Source organism: Carassius gibelio, chromosome B12 (assembly GCF_023724105.1).
Source record: "Carassius gibelio isolate Cgi1373 ecotype wild population from Czech Republic chromosome B12, carGib1.2-hapl.c, whole genome shotgun sequence".
In the NCBI taxonomy this organism is placed as follows: domain Eukaryota; kingdom Metazoa; phylum Chordata; class Actinopteri; order Cypriniformes; family Cyprinidae; genus Carassius; species Carassius gibelio.
The window spans coordinates 18,910,721-18,930,939 of NC_068407.1; the positions used below are offsets into that span (position 1 = coordinate 18,910,721).

Below are 20,219 nucleotides of genomic sequence, written 5' to 3' on the forward strand. Positions count from 1 at the left end.
TGAAGTTGTGAAAGGTTAAGTATGAGTCATATCAGCTCAAGTATTAAATTTTTTTTTTTTGCAAAAGTCTAGCTGTTAATTTGAATTAAAATAGATAAGATTAGTTGGTTCCAGGGCCACCACTCAGTTATTATGCTTAAATTTGTTGGAACAACTTACAAAATGGTTGAAGTTGATTACATCATACATGTGTCATACATCATGAAAAGATTTGCACATGTGCCTACTAAATAATAAAATTATATTAATCATTTCATTAGCACATGAATTCACAGTCATACGACATACACGCAGATGTGTTATCCTTCTGAACATAAATTAACATTACCGTTTACGTGTGTTTCCTGCCATCATGAGCAAATTAAACATATCAAATGATCAAAGCCATCTAGGGCGTATGATCTTTATACACATTTTAGTGATGAATGTGACCGCAGTGGCAGCAGCTCTTTGATACAGCCTTGTGTTTTAATTCCTTTACATAAACCACAAGGCTATGCTTGACTGGGCCCTCAATCCAGGCTTTGCAGCTGCGTCCCGCTGTAATCCAGGCATGTGGGTCACCCTCCTCTGAGGACGTTCTCTGGTACTAATTCAACGCCATTACACACCCTGCTTTCTTCTGCATGTGTGTGCGGTTTTGTGTGGGTTTTTTTTGCAGACCATTAGCCTTTTGAAAAGCACAAAGTTCTCAGTTTCGTTACAGAAAATGTAAGGCAACAGGGTACAAAGGAAGGCATGCACAATCGATGGACATTGAGCAATATTGAAACCCCCTCATTCACTACTCCACCAAAAGTATAAACAGTTGTCTTGTTCAGTAACTCAATCACCACAATGAAAATGGACTCATCTGGCACTCTTTACTGTGATTTCTTCAGTCGTTGTACATTAGTTTAATCAAAACTAGATTATAGTTTCTTAAAGCAATTGTTCACCCCAAAATAAAAAAAAAATTGCTATACTCACCTTCAGGCCATCCAAGATGTAGATGTAATTGTTTCTTCATCAACAGATTTGGGGAAATTACATCACTTGTTTGCAAATGGATCCTCTGCAGTGAATTGGTGCCGTCAGAACGAGAGTTTAGTTGATTAATTTAAAAGAGCACATTTCAAAACAACAGTTGCAACCTAAGTGCTGTAAAGAGGTTGTAAAACAAAATTAACCCACTGGATCAAAAACTTGAAAACATAAAATATAAACACCATCATTTAAACCATAAAATATACAGATAAGTTTTCAATGAAGATTTAAAAGTAGAAACAGAAGGGGAAGATCTTATTTTGAGAGGTAGACTGTTCTACAGTCTGGGAGCAGCCACTGAGAAGGCCTGGTCACCTTTAGTTTTATAATGTGAGTGAAGAACAGAGAGAAGTAGTTGATTGGAAGAACATAAGGATCTTGAAGTATTGTATGGGACAAGAAGATCACTGATGTACTGAGGGGCAAGGCCATGTAAAGCTTTATAAACAAAAAGCAAAATTTTAAAATCAACCCGGGACCTAACTGGTAACCAGTGGAAAGAGGCAAGCACAGGAGTTATGTGCTGACACTTTTTAGTGCCGGTCAAAAGCCTGGCTGCTGCGTTTTGAACTATCTGCAGGTGATTTACAGTTGAATTAGACAAACCCAGGTATAAAGAGTTGCAATAATTAAACTTTGAGGTAATAAAAGCATGAATAACGGTTTCAAGATCTTTCTTAGAGAGCTTCATCTTGATTTTGGCAATAGATCTTAGCTGAAAGAAACTACTTTTAACAATAGCAGTAATCTGCTTATCGAAACTCTAATTAGAATAAAAAATTATATCAAGATTTTTGACAGTCATGAACTTTTGAGGATAAAGAACCAAACTGATTAACTATGTCAGAGGTCCTATCTGGTGAGGTGAATATAACAATTTCAGTTTTGTCATTGTTTAACTGTAGGAAGTTCATGTCCATCCAACATTTTATGTCAAACAGGCAGTCAAACAGGACAAAGAACCATTATTATTTTTGAAATTATAGAGATGAGTGTCATCGGCATAAAAGCAGTAAAAGTGTGTCTCTGTACAATATGACCAAGTGGAAGAAAATATAATAAAAACAAGAGTGCCCAGGACGGAGCCCTGGGGTACAATGTGATATATTGGTGCATGGGATGAAAAACATTTCCCTACTTTGACAGAAAACGTTCTACCTTTGAGATAAAAGGCAAACCACTCCAGCACAGAGCATCGAAGCCCAGTTACATGTTCTAGTCTGTGTAAAAGAATATTGTGATCTACAGTGTCAAATGCTTCACTCAAATCAAGCAAAACTAAAATACAGCCAGAACCTACATCCCGAGTGAGTATGATGTCATTTAAAACCTTCAGCAATGCTGATTCAGTAGTATGTAGCTCCCTGAAACCAGACTGAATATTTGAGCCCAAACAGTTGACATCACAAAAACATCACAATAATCCACAAGTAATTCACACAACTCTTTCCATAATATTCTCCAGTGAAAAAATGTCTAATGTCTAAACAAACATGTGGGTGGATTTTGATGTAAGAAGACAACAGGGGATGGACTTGGTCACTGGAGGAAGCATTATTATTGATTATGGCGATTTTTGTTTTTGAAAATGCATTAATGCATGATTTGTTTTGATTTTGTCTGGAGGGTTGTGGATAAGGCTACTTGTGCATTATTGTGATGTTTTTATCAGCTGTTTGGGCTCTCATTTACAGGAATAAACTCAGATGACCTGACTATATATATTTTTTGTGGGGGGGGTTGGGGGAACTATTCCTTTAATTTAATGATGTTGCAATATAGTCCTGGGAAAATCCGGCTTTTTTCGTTAGTTTTTTTTTTTTTTTTTTTTTTTGAGAACACAGCGTTTTGTAAATGTAGTCTTTTATTTAAAACCACAGCCAATCACTGAACTCCAAGCATGTGTATGGAAGAAAGGAACAAACACAGTGCTGGTATTGACTGACAGTCTTTTGTGAAGGTGCCAGCTTGCCACAGAGTCTTCCGTTGTGTTGTATGTATTCACATGCCATAAATGGGACCATAACACTCTTCTTTTTTTCCTCTGTGACCCCCTGCATTCTTTAGTGCGTGGTTTATATTTCCCTAGTTTACAGCCTTCACTAGTGCACACTTTCTCCCCTTTTGCTCTTCCTGTAATGCCACACACAAGGAGGAAACACTACTCAGAGCATGTGTCACCAATAAATGACATATACTGCAATGACACAGCAGAGAGTGAGTATGTTAGAGATAGTAAAGCTAGTAGTGGCTCTAGAAGCACATTATTAAACATTAGCTGCTCTCACACAAGCAAAGGTTTAACGAATTTACCAGTATCTCGCAAAAGGTCAAGTTCATACATTGATCAAACATGAAGTGGTAATTTACAGGTGATTTTCCAGAAAGGCTTGTATTTCTTTTCTATTCAATTCTTTAAAACAACCTTGCTATGTGTACTGTGCTATAACTACATGACATGTTTTGCTTGTTTTTATAGATTAACAGTATTGCACATTAAAAAAAAACTAACTTGAATAATAGTCAATTGTCATCAGAGCATTTCATGGATGTTTTCACCAGTGTCATCCAGTTATGCAGCAATAAAATGGCACTATACTCCATTATTGTGTTATATGATCCCTTTGTCTTCAGCTATCATCCTGGATTTTTTTTTTTTCGGTTAATTCAGTTTTGTGTAAAAAATGTTTTAACTTTTAGAAGTCGGCTTCAATAATATCAAAATCAACTTTCTTAATGCATACTCTATTGTGAAAAAAATAAGAATGGTATGATTACACCAACAAAAATGCAGTAGACTCAAACAGTAACATTCAGCAAAACAGAACGCCCCTCGTGTGAGGATGTGCGTATGATTCAGTGTTTAATGCAGTCTACTTTTTGAAGTATCTCTTTTTGAGGTTTAAACCAGAGAAGCCCAAACCAGGGCCTGCAGGCCAGTGCTGCTGACCCATGGTGACCTTTAATTTGGCCCGCGTCTTCATTTCTATTTCATATCTTCATGTTTATACTGTACATTTTATGAAATAGCTGGATATAATACAGTTTTCACTTTTGGCCCACAGCACCCATAGTAAAAGTTTCCGCACCTCGGATTTATACTGTTTGAATGCCAATGTTTTTTTGTAAAGCTACATTTCTTTTGGAGAAACAATGTTTCTTGTTAGTTTAACAAGCAGTTACTTTCCAGCACTGCGGGGTTGTTGCTTTTATGCCAGGACATTCAAATGCCCTCTGTTTCTCCCCATATATTTTATTTGACAGTAAAATTAGCAGTGCGTTTTTAAATTTACAGGTGTCCTTACAGAACTGAATAATATATTTTTTTTACAACCAAGTTCAGATACCCAGTTGCAGGGAAATACTGAGGTCTCATGGACCAACTAAAACCTAAAATGTTGTTACCTGTGTAAACTTGTTATTTTTGCCAATTAAGAGGCATATTATGTCAAATTGAAAAAAGGTAACAGATTTTAAACTTGTCTCTATGATTACTGATTATCTGATAACTCCACATTAGTTGTGACTTATGTGTTTTTTAACCACCGTTCTCTCTCACAGAGGAGTTTTCAGAAGAACAGGTGGATGCTGAGCACAGTGATGCTGAAGGCACCTCCTCTGCTGAGCAACAGCAATGTGGTATGCATTGCTGCACATATAATAAAGATGCTTTCAAATGCATTTCATCTTCCCTTTCCATTTCAAATTGCCTTTTTTATTAAGCACAAAGTTAAACAAGGTTTTTTTTTAAGTATTTATTTGTACTTATGTAATGGCTTGCCTTTTTTCTAACTGTGCCTTGATAAATATACAGAGTTTCAAGACCAGGCTTGTTTGCAACATGCTTTTCTCCTTTTGAATTGATTTTGTCGTAGTGCTTGTGTGAGTTTATCATCCAGTTCTTTCCTTTCAGAACCCAACTAAAGTCTCACTGAAGCTGAGCTGTGAAGCTAAACCTTTCATTTCTGGCTTGCTTTTTGACTTTAAACCTGGGCTTTCTTTAGTAGCTTGGTGTGTGAACTGTTCAAATGACTCTTTTATAGAGAGCCCCCGGGATTCAAAACAGGAAGAGAAAGAGGATCAGTGCCAGCCTGTAGTGGAAATGACGAGTGGTATGGATCTTCTGCTCCATCGACTGCTGCCTCTTTTGACCGACATGCTTTGCTTGACTGCCCTTCTGTGCTTTAATTTATGCAGATGCCTTTGTGCCTTACATCCTAATGCTTCTAATTTTTTTACAGCATTTTTATTTTCTGATTCATTGCATATCTAAAGCCTGCAGGATGCATTTGCTTCTGTTTGAAGCAGGCCTACGGGTAACAAGAACGCCATCTTGGAAGCAGTTGTTTTAAATTGCCATTTCTTGCTTCAAAATCCTTTTTATGTTATGCTTACAACAGGGTGATTTGTAAAGTGTAAGGTAATATGCATGTCTGCAAGCACACAGTTTGATTTTGACATCACTGCTGTGCTGAGGCATGCTGACAGGTTTCTGGCTTTTAAATCAAAATAAACTCGGGTGAGACTCCAGCACCATTCTCAGATTAGTTCCTATGCGATTAGTCACAAAGACCTCAGAGAGCTCAAGCTGCGTTAGCCAGGGTAGGTGTGAGGTTATGCCAAGTCTGGAATTAATGCTTTGTGCCAAAAAGCATCTCAGCCTCTCACAGGTCACAATGCTTTAATTGCAAGTATTTGTTGCTTTTGAAATGGAGTGTAGTATGTTGATGGTGTGATTTCATACTAGGTTATAGTGTTTATAGTCCATCTTTGCGGCTGAAATAATATGCTATGTTATTCTCTAATGTTGTCCTTTATGTTTTTCTCTCTGTTTGCTATATATCCTGATAATTAATAAGCTGGAGGAACAGCACCTGCAGGTAAAGTATTTTTTTTTTTCTCTTTCACAACTACCATATTAGTGTCATGCTTTGTAGAATAGCCAATATGCTATGATCTCGTCATTTTTTTTTTTGGTTGTTTTTTTTTTCATGTTTGTCTGGTAGTACTCCAGCTCACTGATCTGGATCATGTACTGGTTATTTAGTTTTGTGAATTCACCAAGATACCTTATGTCAATTTTATTTTAATAATCAGGAGCAGCTAGGTGCTTTTAAAGAGCAGGCTGCAATCATTTTTCTCTTAAATGTGTAGAATTAAATAGTATAGAAGCATTCATTGGTTGTGAAAACGCAGTGCAAACATAAAAACGCTGTGTTTATTAAGTAAACAGTTAAGTTCAACCAGTGGTGGAAGTTTGGGGGGAGGGCTGTTTCTGTTTTAACCTGCCAATGACAGAAGGGAGGCGTGTTTGTTTGTTAATTGCTATAGTTGTGGAAAAGAAGTGCACTTGAAATCTTTGAAGTGTATCTTTTTAAAAACCTGTATTTATATAATAAGAATAAAAAATTCTGCACATTTTCATGACATTGTTTCTTAAGACTACTTACTAAAAGTACATTTTACATTTTTTGGCATGCTTAAAAGAGATAACACTTATTTTGATATCTTGACTCACATGTAAAATATTACATTAATTACAATAAAAAGTTGCACTTTTTTATGTTGCAGTTTACATGACATGCATATATTGTTGTTATCATGAATGCTTTTCAGTAACCATTTTTCAAAGACAGTAGAAATATGAAATAATATTTAATTTAGTTGGTCAAGAAGAACTTGCATTTAATATGTAAGGAATAATTGACAACAGGCTTTCGCTCTGCATCATGACTGCATCACCCAGGGTGTGCATTATTTTTCTAATAATTCAGCGGTCCAGAGTCAATTATTCCGCTTATACTACGGTTACCACACAACGATCCAATGATTTATTTAAAGGGATCCATCCGGTTTTTGTAGTTAAATCGCTATTGTGAGTAGGATTATTTCTTCCACATTTCATCAAATGCCTCTTTTTCTAGTACCAAATGTAATTTTAAACCTGGTAATGGAGGCATTAGCTATTGATAGCATTCTAATGCAATCATTAATTGAGTTATTAGAAAGAGAGCGAGAGCGACAGATACACACAGAGAGAGAGAGAGAGAGAGAGAGAGTATTAGCGGAATAAATGACTCCGTTCCATTGAATTATTAGAAAAGTAATGCACACCCTTCGTGGCTGCATCACCACCTCGAGTGTGCATTTTTTTTTCTTATAATTCAACGTACTGTCACATTTTTATTTAATTGTAAATAACATAAAATTAACATTACAACTATATTATTTTAACGGATGTAATTTCCACAATAAATACAAAATAAAGTATGCAAAAGTGTACTTCTTTTTCTCAGGATTTATGGCACAAAAACAACATGTTTAAGTCAGATTAAAAAAAAAACACTTTTTGCAAGCAATCTTGCCCTTCAGTTGTACCTATCAGCTCATATTCCTGTGTTTAGTGTGAAGTCCGGGTTCCATCACATCTGTTTGTTTTGTATGTTAACAAAGGCCAGCAAACCAGTTTGTTATGCCCGTTGTCTTTCCTCTACTGTGAAGGGGACGTGCATTAGTGACAGGCAAAAGCGGCTTTGTTTTCAGCTTTAGCAGCAGGGTTTTCATCAGATGGTTATGATCAACACTCGGACTGGAACCGTGTAGACCCCCAGAGAATACTAGAGCAGGACCAAGACCTCCTCAGAAGCAGCTGGTCTGGACAACCGGTCCATTCCCTTCATCGGCGGACAGCAGTCAGTCCAGACCGCACCAGGAGCCTGTCTCTGGAGAACGAGCCACCTGTGACTTTCCTGGTCCGCAGCGCTGCCCTGGAAGACCTGACATCCGTCAGGGAGAGGACTGTAGAAGCCACGGCTCCTTACAGCGAAACCCTCCAGGAAGAGGAAGAACTGTCTTTTTATGGCAACGAGAGCAATGTTGAAGAAGAAACGCTTCCTGCATGGGCCTGCAGGGCTCAGGCGACACTTGATGAATATGCACCTTCTGAAACAAAAGAACATAGTGTTTCCCAAACTCTTTCTCATGAACACATGGCAGCAATGGGAGAAGTGCAGGAGAAAGCTGATGCTATGTTATCAGAAGTTGATCACATCGTTACCGTTACCGCCGAAGATGACGGAAAGACAGAAGCCACTCCTCCCTCTGCAAGCACAGTTGGCTGTCCAAAAAGTGTCAACGTCTCCACGGCAAGAAAATCCTTGGTGCCAGTGGCTCAATTCAAAGGTCTGTCCAGATAAACTCACAGAATCCCAATGCAGTGTCTCTTTCTTGGTTTCCCTCCACCTATTCTTTACAGAGCTGCTTAGCTATGCACCACTTCCTGTCTATGACAAACTTCCTGCAAAATGAACAGCGTGCTGAGGAGAACGATCTGTTGTCCTGCAATTGTTTGCTACACTCAGTCTCAATCTGTCATTCTTTTGTTCCCTCCAGTGGTCTTGCAGCCTGTTTTGTGCCGATTGATGAAATCCAAGTTTGCTGGCCATGTTTCAATTAATTCAGTTTGGCATGTCTATGTGCATGAACGTGTTACTTGCATGTGTTCATAACACCATCTGGTGCAGCGCTGCTTTAACAGAGCCCCTCACTTTCATTTACAGCTTATTTTTCTCAATTGTTTCTTAAAGGAAACATATTATGCCTCTTTTAAAAATATATTATATAAGTCTATTGTGTCCCCAGGATGTGTCTGTGAAGTTCAGCTAAAAATACCCCACAGATTATTTATTATATTATTTTGAAAATGCCTATTTTGAGTGGAAGCAGAAACAAACTGTTTTTGTGCCTGTTTCTTTAAATGCAAATGAGCTGCTGCACTCCGCCCCCTTTTCCAGAATAGAGCTGCACCATTACAGCTCATACCTGCTAAAAACATCTGTTTTGGTTAGGATTATCATGTTCATTGCGGTGAAAATCATGCGTTTTAAACCATATTAGTTTAAACTTCTTATATACGGTTTTCTGAGTGCAGACATACAGAAAGATGCTGTCACAGCATGTGAGTACTAAACTAAGTTCTCATTAACACACAAGTTTACTTTAAAAACACACGAGTTACAAAAACAGTTGGTTATGTCTGTGAAGTTAAAACAGCTGGGAAATAAATCAAGTTTATTTTAGATCTGTGTGGAAGAAGTGTTATATACAGTAAATGAATCAATAAATCCATTGCTCTGTTGTCTGTCTGTAATCTGAGGCTGGGACTCTAAATAGTGTTCTGTGCTCGTCTGTGCAGCCAACGACAGAACAGTTAGCATATTTTGCTCAAACTTTCGCCAGGACATTAGAATTGTACATCTTTGTCGCTTGTGTAATAAAAATGATGGCGCCGAGGGTGGAAATGTACAGATTAAGGGGTGATAACATAATGAGATCCCCTTGCAGTGTCACAATCGCTCATTTTTTCAGACGCTTGCAGAAAAAGGCTAAAACATTTTAAGTAGGCTTTCTAATTCTGTTTAAGGCGTAAACATTTTAAGTAGGCTTTCTAATTCTGAAGTAACATTATTTATATCCTTCATGGAAAAGGAAAGGGAAAATCCAAGATGGCAGGCCAGGTTAGAGAATAAACGAAAAACATTTGATTCAGTAACAAACTATTTAATCCAGTATGTGCTTTGTATTTGTGTCGTCTTATTAGCAATGTTAACATCAAACCGCATTGAAATTGATTTTGAATCTCTAGTGTTACAGATTAGTCCCTTGTGAGGTTTAGTAGTGATCTAGTAATGGTTGGGCAGCTCACTAGCTTTAGCAACACATTTGTTCACATGCTATTTCTGATGTATTGATTGTATTCATATTGGTGCATTTTTTGGTCCTTCACAGCTCAGTCCAAGACCAATGGTGATACTGAGAAGAGGGTGAGTGCTTATAGCGATTTGGCATATTCTTTCTGTTCTCTTCCATTTACATTATAGTATTTTCTGCCTTTTATTTTTCTTTCTTTCGCTATCTGTACTACATGGAGTTTTCATCTACTGTTCTGCTCTTTATATAAAGACCCCTAAAAACAGTAAAGTCAGACCTTCATTCCATAAAACACCTTCCTCCATCCCCAAAAAGACATCCTCTAGTAGATCTCCCTTAGTGTCTTCCTCCAGTTCTTGGCCCAAAGAAACCAGGACAAGAGTGAGTACAGCTGCTGGTGTCGGACCCCGTGACCTGTTGCTTCTATGAAGAGTGCTTTAAAGGGATACTCCACCCCAAAATGAAAATTTTGTCATTACTCACCATGTCGTTCCAAACCCGTAAAAGCTTTGTTCATCTTCGGAACAAAAGTAACGACTTAATTCAACAATCCCTTTGAAAGAAAACAGCGCATCCTTGTGGCGCGGCTGACAAAGAAGAGCTAAGGCAGTTTGAGTGATGTGGAGTGACACAGAGGAGACTGCGAAAAATGAAAAAAACTTTCTTTTTGTTTGCATACAAAAAGTATTCTCATCGCGTCATAACGTAACGGTTGAACTACTAACGGCAGATGAACAATTCTGACGATGCTTTTCATACTTTTCTGGACCTTGACAGAGTAACTTACCTGGCAGTCTATGGGACAGTCACAAGCCTCCCGGTTTTCATCCAAAATATCTAAATTGTGTTCCGAAGATGAACAAAGCTTTTATGGGTTTGGAACGACATGGGAGTAAGTGATTTATAAAAAAAAATTCATTTTGGGGTGGAGTATTCCTTTAACTTTGCATCTGTTTTGCTGGCAGCCTGTCCACTGTCTGTTGTGGTGAATGGCAACTTTTTCTCTCTTCCAACTAACTGACCAACTTATTCACACATCTTTGATGTTAACTTTGATTTAGGATACAGCATCAACACTGACGGCTGAAAATAGTCAACATGAATAGAACGGTTGTACTGCATAACTTCAGCTGCAGCTCTGTTACGTGCTTCCGGTGGATGGGTTCATGATTATTGATTGTGCTTTTAGAAAACTGTATGTTTGAGCAGACAAACATGCTATTAGGCCAATAATTAATTTTCCTAATTTGTTTTATGAATGCTTCTTAAAATATGAGTGCTTTTGTCCAGTAATATTCAACAGTGGGTGTACAGGTCTTGCTAGAGAATTGCCATTTTAATATGCTAACAGTGTCATTCAGTGATAAAAAAAAGAAAAAAGTTTGTAATAAAAATAGCAAACTTCTTTGTCTTGTTTAGGCAAGTATAGCATTTGGCTCCTTAAATTATATTTTACAGCTTTTGCATAATTTGAGAATATTAAAGCATTGGTAATATATTGTCAAAATTGATAATTATCTCTTTTCTTCTTTAACTTATTTCAAGCTCTTTCAAGTTTTCTTCTTGGTAAACTAAATTTACACTAACTAAAAATTGTTGGTTAATACAGAGGTGATAATGTGTGTAAATTGGATATCAACTAGTTTTACACAAATATTAAAATATTGAATATTTAATTCACTGTGTTATCATAGTTTTCAAAATATTATTAGTATTTTTATTATTTTCAAAGAACTTAGTCAAGGGTATAAAAATAAAATCTAGTTCTAAAAGAGATTTGAATTTTTCTTTTGAAGTTTTAATTGTACACCAATCCTTGTGACAAAAAGAAATTCATTAGCAGTTTTTTAAATCTATAATTTAATATAATATATAATTATTAATGTATTTCTGTTGCTTTTCCTCTATATTATATCTGTGTATCTCCAGGCTCCTAGTAGCAGTAGACCTCATGCTGCCGGAACAAAGATTCCTGCCATGACTGCAGCTGCCAAAAATGGAAAAGGTAATTGAGTTTCTTTCACAAAGGAGTTTCTAGGAATCTATCTTGTATATATTTTTGATGAATGGAAGATTTGATTATGAGATTATTGCCATGTACATAACCCGATACTGTTTCCCAGACTCTCCTAAGACCCCGGAGACCAGCGGGCACAGCAGCCCCGGCACTCCCAAGTCCCCTGCCAGCAAGGCTGCGGGTGGCAAGCCTCCAACCACAGGAAATGAAATCAAGAAGGTCGCAGTGATTCGCTCGACTCCTAAATCTCCAAAGAACCGCTCGCCCACATCACTGTCGGCCGCTGCCCCCCTCCCTGATCTGAAGAACGTACGATCCAAAATCGGCTCCACTGACAACTTGAAGCACCAGCCTGGAGGCGGCAGGGTAATTCATCTCGAGTTGATTCACTTGAATGTTCTCTTTGCAGTTATGTTTGAGATCCAGTTAAAATCACATTTTTATGTTGAAGTATGTGAAACATTTGTGCACTTTTAAAAATATCTAAAATTTATATGTATATATATATGTATATATAAATGGCAACAAGTATAATTGGATTGGCTGTGCAATTCATTTCAGCTAAAATTAATTTGCTAAAATGAGCTTTCAAGTCAACTCTCCCAATGTTCTTCATTTCACAGGTACAAATTCTTGATCAGAAGGTGGATTTCAGTAATGTTCAGGCCAAGTGTGGCTCCAAAGCCAACCTCAAGTATACGCCAGGAGGTGGAAATGTGAGTATTATCACCAAAATGCATTTGACATCTCAAAATAGTAAGTAAACTATCACTGATTGCCAAATGTTAGCAAGGAATTATACTGTACAGTGAGAACTGACTAATTATCTCAAGGTATTGTAATGGTTACATGTCCCAAGTATGGTAACTATCCAGTTGTGCATACAATTTAAAATATATGCCATTCCAAGTCTATTTTGGGAAAGCACTTTATAATATGCTTCATGAGAATCAGGGTACCATTTTGGTATTTTTGTTCATTGAAAACTTCAGAACGTTTGCTTTAAACGGGTAAACACTTTTGATCAGAAGTTGGATGTTAGTAATGTCCCTTTGTGGGTCCAAAGACAATATCACACCCGGAGGTGGCAATGTAAGTTACATTGGGGTAAAACAGTATCCAGACCCGGTTCACTCCTAAATATACTATTATTCTTTCATTCCTTACTACTGATAGATGAAAATCAAGACTAATCAATCTCCCAGCCATCCCTTACTGACTTGAGATGTTCCTCATGAAGTTAAAATTACTGTATGACTTCAGATATTATAAGTAAAAGTACTTTTTAGGTTTTATCAGAAGGTTTCTGGTTTGGCTTCACCCAAAAAAGTAACTCTTCTTTTCCTTGATTTCTGCACTCTTTCAGGTAAAAATTCTCGATCAGAAGGTGGACTTCAGTAATGTCCAGTCAAAGTGTGGCTCCAAAGACAATTTGAAACATGTACCGGGAGGTGGCAGTGTGAGTAACTATAGGATGAACTCAACACCTTCTGTCTTGGTTCTTCCTGAAGTTATGACCATTTGTGGAAACCTTGTAAAAAGTGAACGCTCCCATTCGATGTAGTAGTTCTGTCTGTTATGTTAACTACTCACACTTTTGAATTGATATTGAACTGTAAAAGAGGGTCTTTACGATTCCACTTTTGAACATTGAAGCCTAAGTCAAGAGTGAATGGGAAAGAACAAAGCACTTTCTAACTGGCAGTTCTTTTTATCTCTAAGATAATTACAAAGGTAATTCCTGCTCTTCCCAACTTGGTTTTCCAGGTAAAAATATTGGATCAGAAGTTGGACTTTAGTAATGTCCAGTCAAAGTGTGGCTCCAAAGACAATATCAAGCATGTACCGGGAGGTGGCAGTGTGAGTAACTATGGGTTGAACTCAACACCTTCAGTCTTGGTTCTTCCTGAAGTTATGACCATTTGTGGAAACCTCGGGATTAGCAATTTGGAAGCCCTGTTCCATCTACCCCGTCAAAGTCACAAGCACCTGCACTTTCATGGTCTAAAAAGCCTTTCCTAAGCCTTTCCTCTCTGGTCCCGAGCTAAAAATACAGATAACTCCTTCTCTTCCCCAAACTGTTCACTCTTTCAGGTTCAAATTCTCGATCAGAAGTTGGACTTAAGTAGCGTGCAGTCTAGATGTGGTTCCAAAGATAATATCAAACATTTACCTGGAGGTGGAAATGTGAGTAAACAGGGGCCCGTTTGTTGGTGTTTAACCAAAAATCCTACTAAAGAGACGTTAATAGTGAGGACACACTGATATTAGAATTGTGGCTTATACTAATTAGCCAATTTGGCCAATAACCGATCTATCGCTTTTGTCTAAATGCATAACATATAAAATCAGTGCTTTTAAATGCTAAAAGTGAAATTTGGCATCACGTCATCATAATGTACAATATGAAAGATGGATATTCATATTGAGATTACATGTAACTGTGTTATTTATTAAAACATTAGTGTTTTTATTTATATAAATCACTTATTCTAAATGTGTTTTATATTAATGCAGGGATAATACTGAATGGTTTCTTAGCCTGGACTTTATGATCACTCACCCTCTAAATCTCATAAATTCTGTGTTTTGTGGTGGTTTATTAAATAGTTTCACCTCAATCTGCAATCAGTCGCAAAACCTCCTAAAACAGTATCAATTCATTATGAATATTTATGTTTAAGCATTTACTCAGAAGAACAAACATGGTTTTGTGGCATTGACATTCAATCAATACACTGCACATAAAACAGAAAGCTCAAATACTTCAATTTACTATATAATTATAAGACTGATTTTGACTTTGAGGAAAGCCTGTCTCCTTAAAAAAACAGATGACCAGACCACCACTAAAATCCAAACCCTTAATGCCAACCAACCTGTCATTAAGGACAGTCAGAACACTGATTAAAAGTCGAAGCGGCTGATCTGTAGAGATCCTTATGCACTCAAGATGAGTTGCTCTCATCTTCTGTTGAAGGACATCAGCTCTTTAGCACAGAGGGGTCTTGTTGTACTGCTTTATGCTGAGCAGTTGGCTAGAGCTGAGAGCTGACCTCACCCTAAAGACACTGAGGCCTTTTTATACAGAAAAAAAACCCCAACAGCTGTGGCTATGAGGTCATCGCTTCTATTTTTGGGAGCAAGGATGGTACACAATTGTACCGTTCTCATGCTGTCTCCTCAATCTATGGTCTAAAGTGAAGAACTAATTAGTTTAGTAGACCGATGACCATCTAAAATAATGAAGGGGTTGTGGTTCATCATCATTTGAGGTGAGATTACATCTCTATAAATACAAATTGGTTTTACAACCAAACCACCAAGAGGGTGTTTCATGTTCAGGGCACTCAAAAGGCTACTGACCAGTTGTACTTTTGCAACTGTCTGGCATTTTCTTTAGTTACTTTGGTCACACTTTACTTTGGGGGCCAATTCTCATGCTAACTAACTTATTAACTGTGACTTGCGCCGAAGTGTAAGTACACTTAGGTAGTTACATTTAGATTTGGGGTAGGATTAAGGGTTCTAATATATGCTCATGTAGAATAAGGCATTAATATGTGCTTTATATCAGTACTAATAAGTAGCCAATATGCTAGTAATATGTATGCTAATAAACAACTATTTAATACGGAGAATTTGTCCCTAAACTAAAGTGTACAGTTTTTTATAGGATTACCTGGAAGAATAATAAAAAACCTTGGTTTTTTTTCTGCAAAGGTCCAAATCCTCCACAAAAAGATTGATCTGAGCAATGTGCAGGCAAAGTGTGGATCGAAAGACAACATCCGCCACAAACCAGGTAAATCACGCAGATACCAAACGCAACCACAGCTCAAACCTTGGACTTGAGATTTACTTAGCGTTTTTAGAGCATGCAAATTATTATGCATTGAGTTGAGTTAAATCACGAGGAATTTCTCCTGCCTTTTCAAGGTGGAGGAAACATTGAGATCAGGTCTGAGAAGCTTGAATTCAAGGCTCAGTCAAAGGTCGGATCTATGGACAACATTAAACACACACCTGGAGGAGGCAGCAGGAGGGTAAGACCACATGTCCTCCACTGATGGGATATGATACTCCAATTATTCACTCTCCACCCTAGAGTCAAATAAGAACATTCATAAATCCTTATCATTTTACAACCAGATGTCTGAGTAAATCTGTCTCAGCTGATCTCTGGGTTTGAATCATTTGGTTCTTGGAAGATCAGGTTTAAATAAATCCCTGAACTGATTGAACTTCTTTGAAATCTCATCTCATTGTCCTTTGTTTGGATTCCGTGAGCTTCTGAGTGAATGTGTATGACTACATATTAAACTGGGATTTAAAACACATAAGCATTTCATGTTCCATTGTTAAATTTTAATATTTATTTATTTAGTTTTGTGTTACCATCATTTTCCTTTTTGTTGAACCCATATCATTTTGTGTTTCCTTCTGTTTTGGTTGACCATGGTGTTCATTTCACCACCCATTATGCCACTCTGGGGTACGTTTCTAGAGAGAGAAGGGGAGAGGGGCAGATACGCCCCGAGATGAGGGCTTCGTCACCCCAGACCCCTCTGATACCCCCACCCTCTCATCTGCCAGTATGTCCCCAGAGCCCATCCTCCTCAGCAACCCCCAGATAAAGATTGAGGACTCCCGTAAGTATTCAAAGACGGGGAGATATCCACATCAAACCATCTAGCACTTTACTGTCATATATTTGGGGACACTACAGGTGAATAGTTGATTTGTATTACAATTGTTCTGTTTTGAAGAATAAAATGTTAAAAATATATATTAGATGAATGATATAACAACAAACCATTTTGTTAAAGGATAGATAGATAGATGGTTATGGCTGTAGTGTCTTGCCTTTAAAAAAAACAATATTAAATTAAATTAAATGAATGGCAACAACAATTATCATCATCACCATTTGATAAATCCATTTGCAAATAAGAAATAACTTAATAAATAGTGTAAAATGGCAGATGAACAAAGAGAAAATGTTTCATATGAATGAATTAAATATAAATTGTATGTTGCTTGTAATTGTAAGCTTGCACAAGTATCTGGTGAAATGCATCTTGGGTGCCATCTTCTGGCACAGAGGGATGTGAAATCATCATTACAAAATAGCTACAAGCAAAAATAATCACCTTGTTAAAAGAAATATCAAGAACTTTTTTTTAATCTGCTCCCTTGTCCCTTTTTTCAATTTTTTTTAATTAATTTCTCCATTTAAGTATATTTTTATTCAGCATTTTGACTCTTAAATCAAGGCTCTTAAATCAAATATACTCATCTAGAATTATTCAGTAATTATTCAAATACTCCCAGTAATAGCACCATTACATTAGACATTCAGTCCAGAATAAGGTTTGATCTCCATTCAAGAATCTCAGGCCTGCTGTGAACCAACATAAACCAGAGCTGGATACTCTCCATTTCACCTCAGAGGTTTCATTTGCGGTCACTAGTTTATATCCATTTCCTTTTCCCAGATTGAGTCGCACAAACTGATGTTCCGTGAGCAGGCCAAAGCGCGAACCGACCATGGCGCAGAAATCGTGTCTCTAGAGGAGTCGCCACATGGCCTGAGCACCGTCTCCTCTTCTGGCAGCATCAACATGGCAGACCCCCCGCAGCTTTCCACCCTCGCTGACCAGGTGTCTGCATCGCTGGCCAAGCAGGGCTTGTGATTGGACCACACCACCAAACCACGCCCCCCAACCCCAGCCCTTCCCATTCTCTTCTGCATACCTGATGGTATTCTAACCTCTCTCTGAAAGTCATTTTGTGGCCCAGAAAACAACGCCAAGTAACTTTTGGCAGTCACTGTTCGATTTTGTAATACTTAAGATTTGTTATAGGCCAATGAAGCTTTTGAACTTTTTGAATTTGCCTCGTCCTTCACTTTAAGGCAGTTCCCACGGTGGACATTTTTAACAACTGGAAATGTCCTCCGACTGCCCTCCATTGACTATATTTAATAACACAAAATTACGTTTGTGTATTTGTATGGCTTTTGTTGACCATTATATGTTAACTTATGCATGATGCCGTTTTTTGGTAGCTCCTGGATTTAGGACAGTTCATACAGAACCCATTTTTACTTTCAGAGAGGATTGTTCTCATTTTTAAATCAGGCTAAAATTAGATTGAGATTATGAATATTTAAGTCGCTTAGTAGTGCTTAAAATGAAAATTAGAGCATCGTATCTTGACTTTGAGAAAGAAAGCAACTTAAAGCCCCACAGTTTGTGTTTGAAAGGATTTGCAAGGCTTATGTGAAGAAAAACAGGTGCATAACAGCGCTGTGTAAAAAGTCTACATCTCTTTCTAAAATGGCCATGAAATTCAGAGTGCTTCATAAGGAAACGTCTCGTACAGTATTAATATGTGGATGAATATGGGATGTATATAAGATGAAAACACTTTTTTTGTGTGCCTACTGGCAGTCTTAATTGAAAATGCCTCCCTTTTGGTTTTTTTGCTTGTTTTCTAGCTTGGCAACTATCAGAACATTTACCTTCCATTTATATTTTTTAACAAACATAAAATTGTAGCTATGACATGTCTGCTGTTTAGGAAAGTTTGATTGGTAACATTTTACAATGAGGTTCAGGTTGTTGGCATTAGACTGATGAAATAACGATCAACTATACTTTTACAGCATTTATTAATCTCGATAAATGTTCATTACTACATATACTAATGCATTTGAACATTTATTTACTAACAACAAACAATAGGAAATAAGTTGACCTGGAATAAAAATTGCTTTAAAAAACGTCTTTTAGTTTGATTCAAAATGCATTGACTAACGTCATTGTAAAGTGTTATTGTTTTATTAATAACAGGTTGCATGTGAGAATCTGAACGCTATTTGAAGTATCTTATGGAAAAACAACCTATGCACCTGTAAACTTCCTCCATAATACTGCCAACAGTCCTTCTCATTTCTCTGATGAGATGAATTGCCAAACTGTTGTGTATTATAAATTTTCTGGCGACATAAACTATAACAAGTATTGTATTCTTCACGGAAAGCGTCACTCGAGCACAAGCATGCCGTTCAACTTCGATCCGTCACGTGACCACGTCATCCGCTTCCACTTTATAGCTGTAAAATGTTACGTCAAGGTCTTCTGTTTTACTGAACGATGATGTAATGACCTCAGCCAGTCATGTGGCTTAAATTCTCTCCCCTGCACTATCACAGAATGTTTAATGAGCTTTGAACCACTCCACATGATCTTTGCTCCTTGCATGCATTTCATGTAAGCAGCCTGAGATATTGCGTTGCCTCTTATACTTGCGTATATCCCATAATCGCTGATGTGCTTATTAGGAATCTATGTAGACAGTAGTGGAAAAGAGCACTACTCAGACGGCGATCCCTGTTTCTTTGTGTTGGAGATGGAGCCGTGTAACCACCATTAGATATTTAATGTATGTTTATCGTATGTTTATGACTGTATGTTTGTATAAGGACTTGAAGAGACTTCAAAAAAATAAAAAATAAGCAGAGGAGTTCAGAAGCCATGCCTGCAACGTTTTAATCTGCATGCTGAGTTTTAACTTGAATTGGCAACAAGTTTCTGAACGTTTTCTGACTAGGGTGTTTTTGGGAAGGTCGAGAGAGCTTGGATATGGGATAAGCTGTTTGTTACGGTTTTGATGTTGTGATGAGAGGGGAAGTAAGTGAGTGTTCAGTGGACAAGAAGAGGGAAAGAAAGTCAGTCGGTCCTTTGGTTTAAATGTCTCACTCTATAACCTTCGACATGGTTCTGGGTGCAGTTTTGCCATCCTGTTGACATCGACTCCATACACCATTTTTGCAGTTGTAAATTTTAGCTTGGGAACTGTGGTTGTCAATATTGTTTGTGTGTTTTAATAATAACTGTTTTACAATGATTCTTGTTGATGTACATGTGAATTTGGAAATAAAGGATATTAATCAAATGTCCTGATTCTTTTGTTTTTATGACTTAACTAGCTTAAAATGAAAGGTCACCAAAAAATTTAAATGCTGTTATTGACTCACCCTTAATTTCCAAAAGAAGGAAAATTTAGCATGAAAGATTCCTTGTTCAAGTGAACATGAAATCACAACTGACCCAGTTTACTTTCTTAATACATATTTTACAGGTCTCACTGTTCATCATTAAACATTCCAAAAAAGTAGGCTAAAAAATAGACCCCCTTGCTCCCCGATGCAGCTGCCTGTGTGTCCTTGCCTAAAATAATGTCTATGAAGAATCTGAGACAAAAATATTAACTCCTGTGGGACGATCTTTTTTTTCATTTATCTTTTTTGTGTACACATTTATAGATAAAATATTATTGTGATGCCCCCCCCCCACAACAACACAGTTTTAGAATAAAAAAAGAGCAAACCTAAGTAAATATTTAATTTAACTTCTAATAAAACTTTTTTTTTTTTTCGAAACTAAAATTCAATACACCT

General features: G+C 37.2%; 1 protein-coding gene across 7 annotated transcripts in view; it reads left to right on the top strand.

Annotated features, from left to right (window-relative positions):
• The window catches only part of LOC127969435 (microtubule-associated protein tau), a 31,542-nt gene extending 11,828 nt beyond the window's left edge, over positions 1 to 19,714 (top strand). The window contains exons 3-15 of one of the 7 annotated variants that reach the window (XM_052571373.1): positions 4,588 to 4,665; positions 5,070 to 5,138; positions 5,886 to 5,906; positions 9,814 to 9,848; positions 9,988 to 10,116; positions 11,665 to 11,740; positions 11,859 to 12,118; positions 12,376 to 12,468; positions 13,847 to 13,939; positions 15,476 to 15,557; positions 15,692 to 15,798; positions 16,260 to 16,404; positions 17,251 to 19,714. In XM_052571373.1, coding sequence (XP_052427333.1) covers positions 4,588 to 4,665; positions 5,070 to 5,138; positions 5,886 to 5,906; positions 9,814 to 9,848; positions 9,988 to 10,116; positions 11,665 to 11,740; positions 11,859 to 12,118; positions 12,376 to 12,468; positions 13,847 to 13,939; positions 15,476 to 15,557; positions 15,692 to 15,798; positions 16,260 to 16,404; positions 17,251 to 17,255 — 1,193 coding nt within the window. In that variant the 3' untranslated portion in view covers positions 17,256 to 19,714. The other 6 variants (XM_052571375.1, XM_052571376.1, XM_052571377.1 and 3 more) reach the window with 6 other exon arrangements.
• The last annotated feature ends 505 nt before the right edge of the window (positions 19,715 to 20,219 follow it).